The 18505-nt window shown below is 35.8% G+C and overlaps 2 protein-coding genes and 1 long non-coding RNA gene across 4 annotated transcripts in view; 1 reads left to right on the top strand and 2 right to left on the bottom strand.

Moving 5' to 3' along the window:
* Positions 1–18505, bottom strand: part of Roc2 (Regulator of cullins 2) — a 298758-nt gene that overhangs the window by 154124 nt on the left and 126129 nt on the right. The window lies entirely within an intron of this gene.
* Positions 1–18505, bottom strand: part of LOC138696946 (uncharacterized) — a 122077-nt gene that overhangs the window by 40583 nt on the left and 62989 nt on the right. The gene's annotated exons all lie outside the window — the stretch shown is intronic.
* The window catches only part of LOC138696944 (facilitated trehalose transporter Tret1-like), a 119732-nt gene continuing 112659 nt past the window's right edge, over positions 11433–18505 (top strand). Inside the window, exon 1 of one of the 2 annotated variants that reach the window (XM_069822458.1) lies at positions 11433–11614. In XM_069822458.1, the coding sequence (XP_069678559.1) occupies positions 11579–11614 (36 nt within the window). In that variant the 5' untranslated portion in view covers positions 11433–11578. The remainder of the gene's footprint in view (positions 11615–18505) is intronic. The other variant, XM_069822461.1, reaches the window with a different exon arrangement.

Here is an 18505-nt window from a genome sequence, read left to right as displayed (position 1 = left end):
GTTAATTATTGTTTTTAAATATTTGCAAAAATTAAGTAAAGTCTACTACTCCACGAAACTTATTGCATTCCTGATAGAAGTAACATTAAGGAAGCCGTGAAAAAATCAACAAGATTCCAGATGCCGATGTTATTACTGCAATATGTTATATAAACAAAATTGTTAAAATATTAAAATGAAAAAAAAATCATTACATAACCTTACCGTTTGTTTTAAGTTCGCATTTATAGACTGGGGGAAAAAAGACAGACGTATATCACGGCCTGCTGGATTATAATAAACACAGAAAACATTTTACAGCAACAATGTTGAAGAAAGATATTTTGGTGTTCCGAAGTTGGCGTCATTAAACAGAAACCAACATGGAGATTTCATTGCAACTAACTAGAAATTCGTCTTTCAGGTATGTAATAAACGATCTTCGCACAAAATAATGTACGATACACGAGCGGTATGTTTGTTTTCATGTTCTCGGAAATTAAAAAAGCTCAACTACGTTTCGCTTTTTCAATCTTTTCCTCGAACATGAAAACGTCAACATACCGCTCTTGTAACGCATATTACTATTACTTCTTAATCCTAGCCCAAAACCAGTCGTGCATCTCCGGAGTTGGTTCCCATTGCCTCTTGGTGGTATGTGAGAAGTTTCTCGAATATCGCACTACACGACAGACGAAGAGCAGGATGCATGCCAGGTGGATACTGCCACATCAGGTGCATTCAGTGCATAGCTCTTTGCCTCCCAGGTATTCTGCGGCCTGCCAGACGCTCTCTCTCGTCTCTTCTCTTCTCTCAAATCTCCCTCTCCCCCCTCAAGCCATAAAATGTTACAGAGTTTCTTATGTCTGCTTACAGCCGGTCTTATTGCTGGCCACATTTCTGCAGGTTTCTGCCCTAGTGAACTGCTCAAAGCCTTACAGATAAAAGAACGAATTTTAACATTTCGATTTGTACGCATTTAGTTACTTCGTAACGTCTATTAATTAATATGTATAATTAGACTGGCTCCAAAAATTATTAGCACACCTGATTTTGTAAAAGTTGTAGATTTATCCTTCGAAGAGGTGGAAAAATTCAAGTATCTTGGAGCAACAGTAACAAATATAAATGACACTCGGGAGGAAATTAAACACAGAATAAATATGGGAAATGCCTGTTATTATTGGGTTGAGAAGCTTTTATCATCTAGTCTGCTGTCAAAAAATCTGAAAGTTAGAATTTATAAAACAGTTATATTACCGTTTGTTCTGTAAGGTTGTGAAACTTGCACTCTCACTTTGAGAGAGGAACAGAGATTGAGGGTTTTTGAGAATAAGGTTCTTAGGAAAATATTTGGGGCTAAGAGGGATGAAGTTACAGGAGAATGGAGAAAGTTACACAATGCAGAGCTGCACGCATTGCATCCTTCACCTGACATAATTAGGAACATTAAATCCAGACGTTTGAGATGGGCAGGGCATGTAGCACGTATGGGCGAATACAGAAATGCATATAGAGTGTTAGTTGGGAGGCCAGAGGGGAAAATACCTTTGGGGAGGCCGAGACGTAGATGGGAGGATAATATTAAAATGGATTTGAGGGAGGTGGGATATGATGGTAGAGACTGGATTAATCTTGCTCAGGATAGGGACCAATGGCGAGCTTATGTGAGGGCGGCAATGAACCTCCGGGTTCCTTAAAAGCCAGTAAGTAAGTAAGTAAGGTAGTAAGGTAGTAAGCAAGTACTGGGTTCAATTTAAGATAATTGAAAATATAGTTTATTTACTGTATATGGACAAAGATAAGGTAGTTAAACGATTTCAATTACGAAATTATTCAATTACACCATAAACAACCTTTCTAGAAATTAAAATATAGTATTAGAATCACCAAAAAAATTATTGGCACGTGGCGCCATCTGTCATTTAAATTGCATTAAACACAAGGTCATGTTTTTGTAACTTCACTAAGGTCTACATTACACTATCAAATTTCTGTGTCATAGAATATGATACAATTTTTGATAAAATATAAGATTTTGGCTATATTACACCATGTCAAAACTTTGGTCATATCTTTCATCACAGTTCTAATAATGGATACACAATAGTTCTGTGCTTGTTATAACTGTAAAATATGCAGTAATGGTTATTGCATTAATACTAAAGAAGAAATCGAAGAAAAAATGTATTTCATCGGCTTAGAGTGTAAACCTGCTAACCAACGGAAAGGAAATTTACAGGGGAAACAGAAAACTGAATTTGAATTAACTCTGAAACTTTAGGACCAAAACCAAAGCTAAGTTTAAGAGTTAATTTATAGCTACATAGTTTTTTGTGTCCCCTGTAAAATTTCCTCTTTGTTAGTTAGCAGCTTTGCACTCTAAGCCGAAGATTTGGGTTAGAGATTGGGGTAGAGAGAAAAAATACAACTAGATACTGTGAAGTTCAAAAATACATAGGCCTTATCATGAAATAAAATACAAATTAACCCATGAGGCAGATGAATAAAAGAAGTTGCTAATATCAATTTTAATGAACACAGAGGAGTGTTGAACCCTGTTCCACAGCATCAATACGTATTTTGAATATCAAACCAAAAATTCAAAATAAGAAAATTGAACTCTCACATTTGAAAAAGGACACAAAGCAGCTATCCCTTTCATGGCTCTGCAAGACAAGTTAGTACTCAGCGACCCACTTGGTATAGACTAAATACATGTTTGTTTGAAATACTGTCACAATCCAACATTATTTTATAGTTGATACCATAATGTTCTTTTTTCAACATAGATTTACGGTATTTACATTTTTTTGTCCCTATAATCTGGAGTTGTAACTAACACATTTTTTGAATAGTGATTAAAAAGTTAGTTTGACAAGGTTCTATGTGCACTTACACCTTTGTAACTTTCCTGAAGCGTCAAATTTAAAGTGACAAGGTTCTAACTGCATTTTCGCTACCTCAGATTCTACGATTTAAAAAGAAATTTTTTGAAGAGAACTCATTAAAACTACTTTCCATTGATATCTAAGAAGGTATATAAAATTATTAAGAAAAATATTCATAAATAAAAAAGTTATAGTATAATGAAACTTTAAACTCAATTTTCTCAGAATAATGGTTTTTGCAGTTAGAACCTTGTCAAACCAAGCTTGCGATTTCTCCACGAAAAATAAATGATTTCAGCGACCTCTTACGACTTCTTTGTGAACTATAAATCTAGAAAGTCTCCGATAAGTATTTGCGTATATGGGGCCCTTAATGGCATGATGCTCGCTTTCAACTGTTTCAGTTCGGTTGCTCTGGCAACGTCTATTTCGAAATGTAATAAATGAGAGTAGGCTATTCAAGCTTAATTTCAAGCAGAGGCATAAAAAAGCATGACACATCAAAATTTACACCTCAATTGTGATTAAACAATTGTATTCTTTCATTGCGCCTTGCAAAAATGTTTCCTGATAATGTCTGGGGGTTTGTCTACCCCTGGTTTCAAGTACTCTTCTCCATCACAACCATGACCGGTTCCCGCCTCTCTTAACCGGTGTTCCATGGACCGGCACCGAAGATTAATATTAAGGCAGAATTCCACTGCAAATTACAAAATAAACTTTTTCTTTTTTGTGAAGTCGTCGCTGATCGACAGTTTATGGATGAGGGACTGTCGCCAAGAACACTAAATACGCTTGAATAAACCCACACCATACTGAACTAAGAAAATGCTGTTCAAATTTCAATCCCGGCAGTAGACGAACAGATAGATGTATGGATAAAAATAGAGACAGATAGATCATCATCATCATCATCGTCATCATATACATAATCACAACCTATTACGAGTATATCATCTATTCTATTCATCATCTGCTTGGAGGAATTAATGATAAACAGTTTTCAGGACATGGGAGGTGTGATAGGAGGAGAAAAAATAAAGTACATAATATTTGCTGATGATATGTATTTATTCACACTGCAAATGGGTAAATACCCGGTAGCAGTGGTAACTAATTACACTCAATAATTATAATAATAATAAAATACAGTCATGATATTAATAATAAAATAATAATAGCAATATATAATAATATTAACAACGAGCATCCTAAATTAAATGAATCACTTAATATAACATAATTCATTAAAGTAAATCTAATTTATATCTTAATCCTAAGTTGGAACTTAAAACCACGAGTATATATGATATATGTTCATACTTGCTACCTTTCAGCACTACACTCATTTCGCTATCAATTCACTCACTGCACTGGAACTAAGACACATTTCACTGATTCTATCCTGATTTCACTAACACTTCAAAAACATTTCTGTGTTCAAATACTTTGCACTACCACTGTAAACTATAGAACTTCACTGACACAACACACTTCACTGACACAACACACTTCACTGACACAAACACACTTCACTGACACAACACACTTCACTGGCACAACACACTTCACTGACACAAACACACTTCACTGACACAACACACTTCACTGACACAACACACTTCACTGACACAAACACACTTCACTGACACAACACACTTCAGTGACACAACACACTTCATCAGTGATACAACACTTCAAATATCAGAACATCAATTACATCCTTATTATTCCGTAGAATTGTACTTACGAGGCGCATCCAGAAAGTAAGTTTCCCTATTTATTTTTAAAAGAACACACACTTTCAGAAAAAACATTTATTGGCAACAGATACAGCAATGTTTCAGCCATTTTTCAACATAGCCACCATCAGAATTGAGACACTTGTCGTATCGTGGGATCAACATTTGTATCCCTCTATCGTAGAACTCTGCCGCCTGTGAATGGAACCAGCGTGTGACAGACGTCTTCAGCTCTTCGTCGTTGCCAAAACGCTCACCGGAGGACAGGAATTTCTTCAGGTGCAAGAAAACGTGAAAATCGCTGGGAGCAAGATCAGGACTGTAGGGTGGATAATCAAACAACTCCCAGCCAAATTCCGTCAAAACAGCTGCTGTGCGCCGAGCCGTATGTGGACGAGCATTGTCATGGAGGAGCACAACACCTGCAGTAGCATTCCACGCCTCTTGTTTTGAATGGCACGTCGCAATTTTCGCAGTGTTTCACAGTAACGGTCAGCGTTCACTGTTTCACCTCTTGGAAGGAAGTCAATGAGCAGAATGCCCTTCCTGTCCCAGAACACAGTGCACATCACTTTCCGTACCGACAGCGTCTGTTTGAATTTCGTCCTGACCGGAGATCCACTGTGCCGCCAATGCATTGACTGCTGCTTGGTTTCCGGGGTGAAGTGCGAAATCCAAGTCTCATCGCCCGTGACGATCCTGTCGAGGAACTCGTCGCCGTCATCGTGATACCGTTGCAGAAATGTCAGTGCTGCTTCTAAACGTTGCATTTTGTGTTCGGGTGTCAGGTTTTTCGGCACCCACCTGGCACACACTTTTTTGAACAGCAGGTGCTTAGTGACAATCTCATGCAACAAGGATCGCGATATCTGCGGAAAATGGCTGCTCAGCTCCGCAATCGTGAAGCGCCGGTTCTCCATGATGCACTGCCACACCAGCTCAACACGATCATCATTGATGAGGGACGGTCGCCCACTGCGTTCTTCATCATGGACACTTTGACGACCTTCGGAAAACTGCCTACACCAGCGACGCACCATCTGCTTACTCATGATGTTCGGCCCATAGACCTGACAGAGCTGCCGATGAATTTCAATTGGCGCAATGCTTTGTGCATTAAAGAACTTTATCACCGACCGAACCTCGCAGGAGAAGGAATAAGAGCTTCCATTTCGGACCACTGCTGCCACGCTACTGGCACCAGGCGGGACTGTCCGGCTGGCATATGATTGATACGTCATAGATCTGTTACGCATGCGCAATTGACACGGCTAATTACGTTTACTTTCAAGGGGAAAAATCGGGAAACTTACTTTCTGGATGCGCCTCGTACTATATTAACCTCAAATCGCTAGCCTAGACCCCATTACAAGCAATTTACGACGATTACTATAACTCACACCCGTTCACTATAAATCTATTTTTCTGCCACTATAACTCTCAGAATTTACTTATAAGCTCACTGCACTTTCACTACAACACACTGCACACCCAATACAAATCACTGGAGATTCACTATGTTTCTCTGCTTACTCACTATACTTGTAAAACAACAAAATAGTCTGCATAATGTATTACCGTCTATTAGCAAAGTCCTTAAGCCTATTTTTAAATACTTTACATGTTATTTTAAGTGATCATGCTTCATTTAATTTGGGATGCTCCTTCTTCTTGTTGTTGTTATTATTATTATTATTATTATTATTATTATTATTATTATTACTATTTATCATTAGTATTTATCATTATTATTAATTATTGTTTTTTATTAGTTGTGTTTATTATTAATTGTCACTATTGAGTGTAATTAGTTACCAATGCTACCGCGTGTATATATACAGGGTGTTTAAAAAATACGGGGCATAATTTCAGGTATGTATTTCCCACATGTAGACAATCAAAATAGTTCATTACAACATGTGAGTAGTTTAATATCAAATACGGACATCTGTTGTCTCCATAGTTTTGATCTAGAGGCACTTTTTTGTTTCACAGTGTCCTTTGTAGTATTTTATAACAATTTATTTTTATAAGTGTAGTGTTAGAATTTGTATATAGTTTCACCATAACTGAAAAAAGCATGAAAAAATGTATAAGAATCCACATTATCTAAATTTCATCTGAAGTTCAGATGTCCGCCTTTCATATTAAGCTACTCATGTGTCCGGAAATGCTTCATTTTCGAGTTATGGCCTTCACAACATTGAAATTCACCGTAACGTTTTTCTTTCCGCAGGTCGTTGTCATTACAGAAGATGTTCAAAATGTCCACCTCCTGCTTGAATACAGACCTCACATCGATGTCTCATTGACCTGCGAACACGATCCCAAACTCCAGGAGTATTGCGTATGTCCTCAGAACATGCCACAATTCGATTCCGAAGGGATCGTGTTCGCAGGTCAAGGAGACATCGATGTGAGGTCTGTATTCAAGCAGGAGGTGGACATTTTGAACATCTTCTGTAATGACAACGACCTGCGGAAAGAAAAGCGTTCCGGTGAATTTCAATGTTGTGAAGGCCATAACTCGGAAATGAAGCATTTCCGGACACATGTTGTAATGAACTATTTTGATTGTCTACATGTGGGAAATACATACCTGAAATTATGCCCCGTATTTTTTGAAACACTCTGTATATATATATATATATATATATATATATATATATATATATACACACACACACACACACACCCATTTGCAGTGTGAATAAATACATACACATACAAGTTTCTTCGAGTTTAGGTCATCCATTGCAGCACACATCATCACAAAACTGGAATATCGACGGAGCATACGGTAGTCTACACGTGCTAATCGCCACGTAGAAACACATTGTATTTATTTATTGTGTCCCTCAAGTAGGAAGGAGAAAGCATTACACAGCTGCGAGCCGCTTCACAAATAACGGGTGGATCTGATGCAATTTCTAACACGACTCTCACAAGCTGCTCCGAAACTCTTTGAACAATCATGTTTCAGTAAGTGAAATTGCTGAAGTAGGACTTGAACGCCTCTAAGACGGAAAGCTTAATCATAAACAACTTCTATGTTTTTTTTTTTAAATTGGGTTATTTTACGACGCTGGATCAACATCTAGGTTATTTAGCGTCTGAATGATATGAAGGTGATAATACCGGTGAAATGAGTCCGGGGTCCAGCACCGAAAGTTACCCAGCATTTGCTCGTATTGGGTTGAGGGAAACCCCCGGAAAAAACCTCAACCAGGTATCTTGCCCCGACCGGGATTCGAACCCGGGCCACCTGATTTCGCAGCCAGACGCGCTGACCGTTACTCCACAGGTGCGGACACTTCTATGTTCTTATCAGAGTTCATGTTGAGCCTAATTTCTAAACATTAGATCGACTCCTCTTTGGTGTCGTCAACACCACCCGCACAAGATAACGTAAGACATAACACTGACACATGACGGGATTTGAACCAGCGACCGTGGCTTACACGCTTCAGAGACGAAGAAGGTTACAACTTCAGTCAACTTAGTTGTTTTCCGATTAAAGGCCCATTCACAATGAAAATTAAACATAACCGTAACATAAACACAGAAGTTTGCGCCCAGGCTACCAAATGGGATCATTCACAATGATTCACATAAGCATTGACATAAACATTACCGTAAGACGTTAACATGAAAGTTTGCAAACTCCAAACTTTCATGCTTATGCTTACGTGATTTGCAAACAGTACACAATCGTGGAGCGATGAAGTATATGACAGAATATGAGGAAATGGCGTCGTTGTTATGTTTCCATGGTTACCAAGTATGTTTGCTGTTATGTTTATATTCCCATCGTGAATGATCTTGATTTTACCGTAACGTTTATATTAAGTTAATGCTTACGTTATGTTTAATTTTCATTGTAAATGAGCCTTAAGTCTGTTGTCGTATGACGCCAAATCTCTTGTTCAGAAGTGTACACACTTACTGAAACCCGCCGTTCCGTAATACTGCACTTAGTGTAAACGCCACGGGACTATCTTTCTAAATACAACCTTATTCCTGCCTTTAGGTAAGAAAAGATTGCGAAATCAGACGTTTGCCTTTCGCGTGTGCCCCTAACTTGCATGTTCTTTCCTATTTATATTTTTATGATTACTGACATGTTTATGGGAAGTGGATAATATTTTATTGCAAGCAGCTGACGAAATTCGGTGAGTGAAATCGGAAATAGATTTAGTTTCCTAATTAGTCCATTTCGATCTGCTGAATGGATTATGAGTTCAAGTAATCTTGAGCAGTTAGAATGTCAAGGTCGACCAGTTTCACATCTACATAATATTTAAGCAGAAGTGAACGATCATCCAACAATAGTCCACACCTGTGGAGTAACGGTTAGCGCGTCTAGCCGGTGGCCCGGGTTCAATTCCCGGTCGGGGCAAGTTACCTGGTTGAGGTTTTTTTCCGGGGTTTTCCCTCAACCCAATATTGAGCAAATGCTGGGTAACTTTCGGTATTGGACCCCGGACTCATATCACCGGCATTATCACCTTCATCTCATTCAGACGCTAAATAACCTAAGCTGTTGATAAAGCGACGTAAAATAACCTACTAAAATAAAAAAAAATTCAACTAGTACGGGGTCATCGTATGCTAAGGATGATAATAACCTCAGCCGTTATAGCTGGTAAAATAATGTAGTTTACTGTACAAGTATAGATCAAAATTGCCAAATACTATGCAACTTTCACGTTGAAGTTTTAGAAAATATCACAAAAAAATTGCTTTTATGCATTCAAAATGTAAGTTAGTAGATAATAACATTTGGTTTTGCAATCATTATTACTATTTACTGGAGTTTTTTCAGTAATTACACTTCAGAAGTGTACAGGGCATAATATTAGGCATATACTGGGTCTGGCAGTTAGTTCTGAGTAGAGCCTCGATAATTATTGAATGTAAGAGTTGAGACAATGAACATACTCCTTGTGACTGGTTGGATTTAACCATGACTTACATTAACATACATACATATGTACCGAGATAAAAATAAACTGGATCAATGAAATACTAAATACCTCATTATGTGTAACGTCTATACTCTACAGTCCCTTCATAACTAGAGTTGAGACGTTTATTCCATCAAGAAGTAAAATATGTAATGGTTTATTGCAGTGAAAATGGAAAAACAAATCTCCTATGAGAAGTAAAATTATAGACATCCATATTACGTTCAGATATGAAACAAATTCGATACATAATTTTATAATATATTATATTTATAAAATAATTTTATATACATATATATAACATAAAATTATTACAGCTAGTTTATCACTGAGGAATAACGAAAACCTATTAACTTGCATTTATTAGCTTAATGGATTATGCAACAAGGTAGGTAATGTTTAGATCTTATATTCAATTATTATCCAGGAACTCTAGTTTTGACGAATTTCAACAGACTGTTCCTAAAGTGACTATAAGCTTTAGAATTACCGGTATCAAAACGACACATGATACGGCTTGGACAATGAAATTTATTGGCGGGTTATAAAAACACACATTTCAAGTGATGCACTCGATATCTTATGGTTTGTTGCAATATAATTCGGAAATTGTTCATGTACCAATGCACCAATGGAGTGTAAGGACTTATTGTGTTTTAACCAATCAAAGCCAATAAATTATCAACTGCAAATTTTCTCGAAACAATCTTGTCGCACCTGATGCGCATTTGTTTAATATTTTGTCGCACCTGATGTTCACCATGTTCGTTGTTTTCTTAACAATACAGTAGGCCGTGATATAGCGTGATGGCCATGCTAGCAAACGTAAGTATTGAATATATTATATTAATTAATAAAATAATCTTTTTCTGTATGTTATAAATTATTTATTAATATATTTCCGAAATAGTCTTATTCAAATATCAGAAGAGTTCTTATCTTGTCTATGATTCAGTAAATGAAAATATTTAATTGAAATAACAAGTTATAACCTCAAATATTTAATTTTGCTGTTTCACTGATAATAATTTCTACAGCGATTGTCAAATTTTTAAACATCCATTTCATATTGCAGGAAGCCAATGCTATGCCATTCAAAGACATACATTGTTAGCAATTTTAATGTCTTATCCAACAGTAATATAATTATGTTATCTTCTTTTTATTACTTATTTATTTTTTATTATTCGCGAAATAGTCTTATTGAAATGATAAATGATAAGATGAGAACTTTGTCATATTATCTACGACAATTATAATTATCTTTTTAAGGTATTATTTTTTTTTTCTGTGTCACTGATTTCGAATGCGCTAGACATGTCAACATTCAGCACAATCAACATTCCCGGATCGCTGTGAACGTTGTACGTGTAAACGTATCACTTCAGACGACACGTAGACGGGACAACTTAAGCAAACAGAGCTATCAAAAACCAGCCGAAAGCTCGTAAGTTTTAGAGCTTTATGACAAATGAATCGGCTTTAATTCCGAATAACCAAGTTCACGTGCATAAAAAACGTGCACCGTCAGCAAATCCTTGATCTATAGTCAAGGAATTTTGCAAATAGTCTACGTAACGTACAAAAAAATAAAAGCAAATCATGTACAAGACCAACCCACAAATGGTGGGCTCTGATTGGCTGGAGATTGCGGGCTCGTCGGGGGTCAATATAAGGCAAAGCTCCCACTACTCGTTTCTCCATTTCCACGTCACAGGTATACGTCAACAGGTGATAGGAGGCCGTCGTAACTACTTTCAATTGTGTGTTCAACGTACGTCAAATGTTTCGTCAGGCGGAACGATATATTATGACAATTTAAAAATTACACGGTCGATAAGAAATAAAATAAAATATTACCCTCAACTTCATTAAAGGCTGTTTTTTTAATCTTCATAATTATTTGAATAACACATATTTTATTATCCTTAAATTAGGAAAATCAAAGCAGAGTTGCATCTAAACTAACCAGTGTTGAAGTGCCCGCCTTTAATTGATCATGAGTGTACTCCTACTGCATCGTGTCGCCTCTAAGGTAAGCGTGCTCATTTTATTTCTTCTTTTGTTTTGTTTAATGATGAGGCAGTATTTCTGCACACAGTCGAAGTGGTTCGACCGGTCGGGAATGGAAAAATACCGGAATGCAGTTGGAACTATGGGCTGCGATTGGATATGCAGGAACTATTTTGAGAAGTTATTTTTTATGCATGAGGCTAGCACCGAAATACATTCCGTAGAAGGAAAAGACACGAATCTTTCTAAATAAGAAAGCAAAGCTTTTCAGATATGTTTCCATTCGTGTTTTAGAAAGTAGAGAAAAATACGAGATAACAAAAACTGAATGATAACTGTCCAAACTGGTGGAACTGACGTAACGTGTATCACATAAACAATTTTATACTTCTTATTCGACAAAAGTAATGTGAAAATAAGCGAATGCTGACAAAAAGTTCTATTTCATTTTAATGCATATATCATATTTGCGTCCATTATTTTCTTAAAATAAAAACAAGCTGCAAAATAATCGCATAAGATCACGTAACGCAAAAAGAAATATCTTAACAAAAAAAAAAATTGACAGTGGAATCTTGATGTCGAAAAGTTTGACGTATATATGTCTCGATTCTTATTTAAAGTTGCTTGTACACGATCAAATTTTTCTTCCTATCCAGACCGCTACCCCAATCTACTTGCCTTCTCATTTTCAAAATGTATCCAGGTCTCATCACAACAATTACAATTTACTCATTACACTCTGCCACAAGACATCTTTACATTCATCCTGTACAGTTTCAGTTGCTAGAAATTGGAACTCGCTTCCGAGTGATGTCAGGGATTGTTGGACAATAACTTCATTTAGGTCAAAATGACATAAATTCTTACTTAACAGAATAATTACTGATTAATATTTGTTACTTGTAATGAAACTAACATCTGTCCATTCTTATTATCACCATTAATTTCTCTAAATAAAATACAAAACCTCTAATGATAAAATCTCATTACATTAATATTATTCTCATTCTATCAATATATTTTAGATTTAAATTTTTCTCCCTATAATATCTGCAAAACCTGGCAAAAATGGCATAAGACAATTTCCACAAACATTTTTTATTAATTTATTGACAACTTACGGAACATCTGCTCGCTTGGGAAAAGAGACATAAGTATTTCTCCCATTACAATAATTCATACAGAAGAAAATCAAATCGACATAAACCAATGTGAAGACAGTTTTTTCCTTCTCCTGTAAAATTAACATTTTTGACTTGTGCCACTTCTCCCGGGCACTACAGATATAGTTCCAGTAAACTTCTATTATATTAATTCTCATCATTTTAACCAACTAGCTATCTCAACTTAATTATAATTCTTTACATATTTGCATATAAAAATAAACTAAAATTGCACTTTTTCAATTCAGATTTCTTTCAATTATAAGCCCTTTTCTCTGCTATTGTTTTGTAAAAATATATATCTTTTCCTTCCTTTCCCGTTTTTTGTTCTCTTGATCACCAGATTAATTTATTATTATATCGATTTTATTGTGGATTTTATTTAATTTTCGTATTTCTTTTCTTGTTTTTTATTATTATTTTTATTACATTCCACTTTGTTGTATTCTTCCTTACGTTTTCCATATTAACCATTTGTACTAAATGAGTTGCTTTTATTATATTCCAATGTATTTAATTTCTTTTTTCTATTAAGCATGGTATTATTTTCATGTTGTTTAGTGTCGATTTTGTTATGCTATTATTATTATTTTTTGTAATATGTTATTACTCTGTTCTTTAACTCTTTGTTAAATTTTCATTGCTTGTAGCCTATACTTTGTGACCTGGTACAGTGTAAGAGAAGGCCCTATAGGCTTTATTATTATTATTATTATTATTATTATTATTATTATTATTATAAACTGAATTGAGTTATAGCTCATAAATTATTACTTTTTCATGTAGGCTTTATCTCAAATTAAATACATAGAGGAGAGTCGGGTAGTATCGGACATCGGGTAATATCGGGCAGTGCGTTTCTTTCATCTACCACCATATGGTAGTACCTGAATGACATGGTTACGTTTCTCTATGCGACATCACAGAAACGTAACCATGTCAATCAGGTACTATCATCGTGTGGTAGATGAAAGAAATTCACTGTCCGCTATTACCCGATGTCCGATACTACCCGACTCTCCCCTACTAGTCGTTAAAATTTAACTGAAGAATAATGCTGGAGAACCTTTAGCGTATTGTAAATATTAGTAATTTAAATATGTATGTCGCTACTGTATTGCTTAAGGCTGGTTGAGTGGAAAAGAAGGTCTTATGACCTTAATTCTGCCAGCGAAAATAAAACATTGTACAAACATAAAATATTCTACTTTACAAGAAATCTTGTCTCCTTGATTAAAAAAAAAAATGCATTGGTACTTGTTAGAAATATCTGCCTTGCAATTTTCTCATACGCATTATTTTTCTTCATTCTGATGTGGTATTCCACGGCGTACATGGGTTCAATTCATATAATTGAAATAACTCACAAACAACTTCTCTCGGACGCCATAAATTTCTATAGTTTTTGGACCTTAATATTTTCGATTCACATAGGTCAAAAATTGTCAAGTCTTTGTCCAATTAGAACATGTTCTCATTTACTTTGAAGACAATAAAAGGCTTTTAAAGTCAAAACTTGTGAAGTATTGGCAAGTCTTATGAAGCGTTGAATTTGACAAAACATCGTGTACAGGGTGTTTCAGAAATACTTCGACAAACCTTGGGGGCATGTTCCTCACACCAAAACAATAAAGGAAGTTCATATAAACCTATGTCCGAAAATCCTTAGTTTTTTAGTTATTAAAGAAAGAACACAATGAAACATGTTAGATATTGTTAGCTTGACAGCAAGTGTTGCAACTTTAATCAATTCAGAAACTCATAACAATGAAAGTGGAAACAAGAGGAGAACATTTTGAACATTTGTTATGAGTTTCTGAATTGATTAAAGTTACATCACTTGCTGCCAAGGTAACAATATCTAACAGATGTTTCATTATGTTCTTTCATTAATAACTAAAAAAGTAAGGATTTTCGGAGATATGTTTATATGAACTTTTTTCCATGTTTTGGTGTAAGGAACATGCCCCCAAGGTTTGTCAAAGTATTTCTCAAACACCCTGCATACAACCAGCTTAACAGTATAGGAAATTCTCACTCTTTAAAGGGGTCTTTTGACATACGTACATATTTCCTGTATTAAATAATCATCATAACAATTTCACGTATTAGACCTAAGGGTCTGTTATGGTCTCTATCCAGCGCTTCTTCGGCCTCTGGGAGTAAATCGTAAGATCAATTTTGGGAAAAGGTTGGAGGGCATCCTGGCAACATGTTCTTTCCAGTTCAATCCCGCATCGGAACTGCAATCAGGTGTGGCTTAGTGGATAAAGCGTTAGCACGTAGAGCTGAAAACCCGGGTTCGATTCCCGGTGCCGGAGAGAATTTTTCTCCGTTCTACCCATTCTTCACTATATGGTAATGCAGAATTTCTGCACGGAAATATTATACTTCGGTACATCATTAGTAATACGTCTATTTTTGATTTCAAAAAATTGTTTAAAAAGAATCACTTTGGAATCAACTTTGCAATACACAGCATTTTGGAAATAAGCAAAGTGTTCTTGTAACGATGTAACCTGCAACAATATTGGAAGTTGGAAAAGAGCCCTCAGCGCGCAGAGCTGAGAGGTCCCGGGTTCGATTCCCGGTGCCGGAACGAATTTTTCTCGATTTAATGGTGATATAGCAGTGCTCCTTAGCGGCAGCGGGCCGATGCAACCAGCAACATAGGCTAAAGGATACAAATAAAATAAAATAAAAATTAAAACTCGTAATGCAATATGCATAATGATCTTTAATTTATTCCATACAGTAAAGGTTGGTAATATTGTAATACTAATAATATTATGATAGTTCTTTTTGAGAATTTTTTTACGGTCAGCGCGTCTGGCCGCGAAATCAGGTGGTCCGGGTTCGATTCCCGGTCGGGGCAAGCTACCTGGTTGAGGTTTTTCCGGGGTTTTCCCTCAATCCAATATGAGCAAATGCTGGGTAACTTTCGGTGCCGGACCCCGGACTCATTTCACCGGCATTATCACCTTCATCTCATTCAGACGCTAAATAACCAAAGATGTTGATAAAGCGTCGTAAAATAACCTACAATTTTTTTTTTTTTTTACAATTTTACTGAGCGAGAGAAGTGCCGGTTTTGTGCAGAAACTTGTCCACGAACATTCCCTTAATACGTTGAAGCAAAAAATCGATCTTCCTCTCGCTCAGTAAAATGTTAAAACATTCTCAAAAAGAACTACCATAATATTATTAGTATCACAATATTACCAACCTTTACCCTATACAATCACACGATCATCAAGCTCAGTAAAAACGCCGGTGACCACCCTCTATATTCTGACCTCCCTAAAACAAGTGTACGATATTTCTAGTGACGAAAGAGTAATTTGAGGCAGAGGGGGTATAGTTGCCGAAGACTTGTATGGGGTTGTGTCAGAGTCCACGGAATTGGTGAAAGCGAGATGGCATTTTGGATAAGAGTCCATGGATTCGCGACTGGTTTACCTGAAATTCGCTTGACAGTTGGCAAAAACATGGACAATAAAAAAACAAGTAATGGGTCCATACGGATTCCAAACCACGCCCAGCTCAACCTTGGGAACAAGTACCGCTTGCTAATCTTATACCGTACCGGTGTATCGCCAGTTGCCCGACACGTTCAAAATATCCATCATCCCTCTTTAGATTCTCTTAAACTCGTGCATGGTTTATGTAGCGACGAGGTACTATTACTGTATTAAAACCACTCCATGGGTTACAATAAACTCCTTTCAAGTATATGAGGACTTCTCCTTAGTAAAAAAATGAACTCGTTCACATTGTTTTGTGCGAGATCGTGCGTATTTGCTTGGTTTCCGCACAAAACCAATCCGCGAAAAGTCTAAAATTCCACATTCAGTATTCCCAACCTAACACACATAACAATTTCCTTCTTCTTACCGCTTAAGTGACATATTGATTTTACTGCTTTAGGCTTTTAACATATTATTTTTAGAGACGTTCAATATAGTAATAATTATAAATTGGAAACTTACCACTGCAATTTCACCTAAATTGCACTGCTAATTATTGTTTTTAATTATTTGCAAAAATTAAGTAACTCTACAACTCCACTAAAGTTACTGCATTCGTGATGCAAGTAACATTAAGGAAGCCGTGAAAAAATCAACAAGGTTCCAGACTCATCATAGACTGGGGGGGGGGGGGAAGACAGACGTATATCACGGCCTGCTGGAGTATAGTAAACACAGAAAACATTTTAAAGCAACAATGTTGAAGATAGATATTTTTGTTTTGCAAATTTTCCGTCATTGAACAGAAACCAAGATGAAGATTTCATTGCAACTAATTAGAAATTCCTCTTTCAGGTATGTAATAAACGATCTTCGCACAAAATACGTTTCGCTTTTTCAAACTTTTCCTCGAACATGAAAACTTCAACATACCGCTCTTGTAACGCATATTACTATTTTTTATATGGTGTAATCATTTCCATGACAACATCAGTGTAATTTCTGTTCCACAAAATCTTTTAAGGTCTTCTATTACTGTAAGTTGAATACAGATGTTACAATTAAAAAAATAGTGCTATTTTTCAGGATTGTTGATAGCGGATCCAATAGACAAGTTCTTCTTAATATGGGACAACAGAAGTGATTTAGGGAATTATATACCTATTAGTATCTTACCAGTTGTTTCTAAGCTATTTGAAACCTTAATAAAAACAAATTTATAACTATTTTCAAGATTATGCATTATTTTCTAAATCTCAGTACGATTTTCTAAAGTCTTGTAGTACTTTCTTAAACGTAGTTTTGAATATCTTGAACATGGTGACACAGTTTTACGTAGATTGTTTAACATGACGAAAGCTTTTGATATAGTAGGCCTATCACACACAATACTTCTGCAAAAGTTGAAGTTTTATGGATTTAATAATTCGTCCCTTTATTTATTAAACTCGTATCTTACTAATACATTTTAGTCAGTGTATATCAATGAACGTAATAAGTCTGAATACAAATTAATTAAGCATGGTGTTCCACAAGGGTCAGTACTAGGTCCCTTATTCATTATTTATATTAATAACCTTCCTGCTAATATTCAAGATGAATGTTTTCAAACCTACTTGTATGCTGATGATCTAGTTAATATTAATCTCAGTAACGAAGAACTTTATAATATAAAACTAGGTCATTTGACTAACATTGTAATAGAGTGCTACAATGCAAATTCTCTTTCTCTCAACCTAGATAAAGTCAATGATATTAAATTTAATCTTAGATGTAATGGAAATTCTAATGATTCAACTAAGTTTCTTGGTATTTATCTTGAACCCGGCATGGGTTGGACTTCACATATTAATCATAGCGTGGCAGCTGAAACAATAATCACGGTAAATTATGGATTTATTCACAGCCACCTAAATTATGGAATCTTGTTGTGGGGCAACTATTTTTCAACTAAAAGATTTCTACTTTTGCAGAAGAAAGCTGTTAGGATTATTTATGTGGAGCTGGTGTTAGAGAACACTGTCGACCGCTCTTTGTTAACTAAGGTATTCTTACTGTACCGTCCATGTTTGTCTTGGCATATCTCCTACATGTTAGGAATAATACTGAACATTACAAATCGTGCACTGATATTCATAATTACTATACTCGTAATAATAATAATAAAAATAATAATAATAATAATGGTTTATTTCACCTGGCAGAGTTAAGGCCATGCGGCCTTCTCTAACACTCAACCAGGTGTAAAACTGCGTTACAAAAAAACACTACATACATACA

This window comes from Periplaneta americana, chromosome 3, assembly GCF_040183065.1.
Source record: "Periplaneta americana isolate PAMFEO1 chromosome 3, P.americana_PAMFEO1_priV1, whole genome shotgun sequence".
Classification (NCBI taxonomy): domain Eukaryota; kingdom Metazoa; phylum Arthropoda; class Insecta; order Blattodea; family Blattidae; genus Periplaneta; species Periplaneta americana.
The sequence above is the reverse complement of the archived record's forward strand: the minus strand, read 5'-3'. Positions and strand labels throughout refer to the sequence as shown.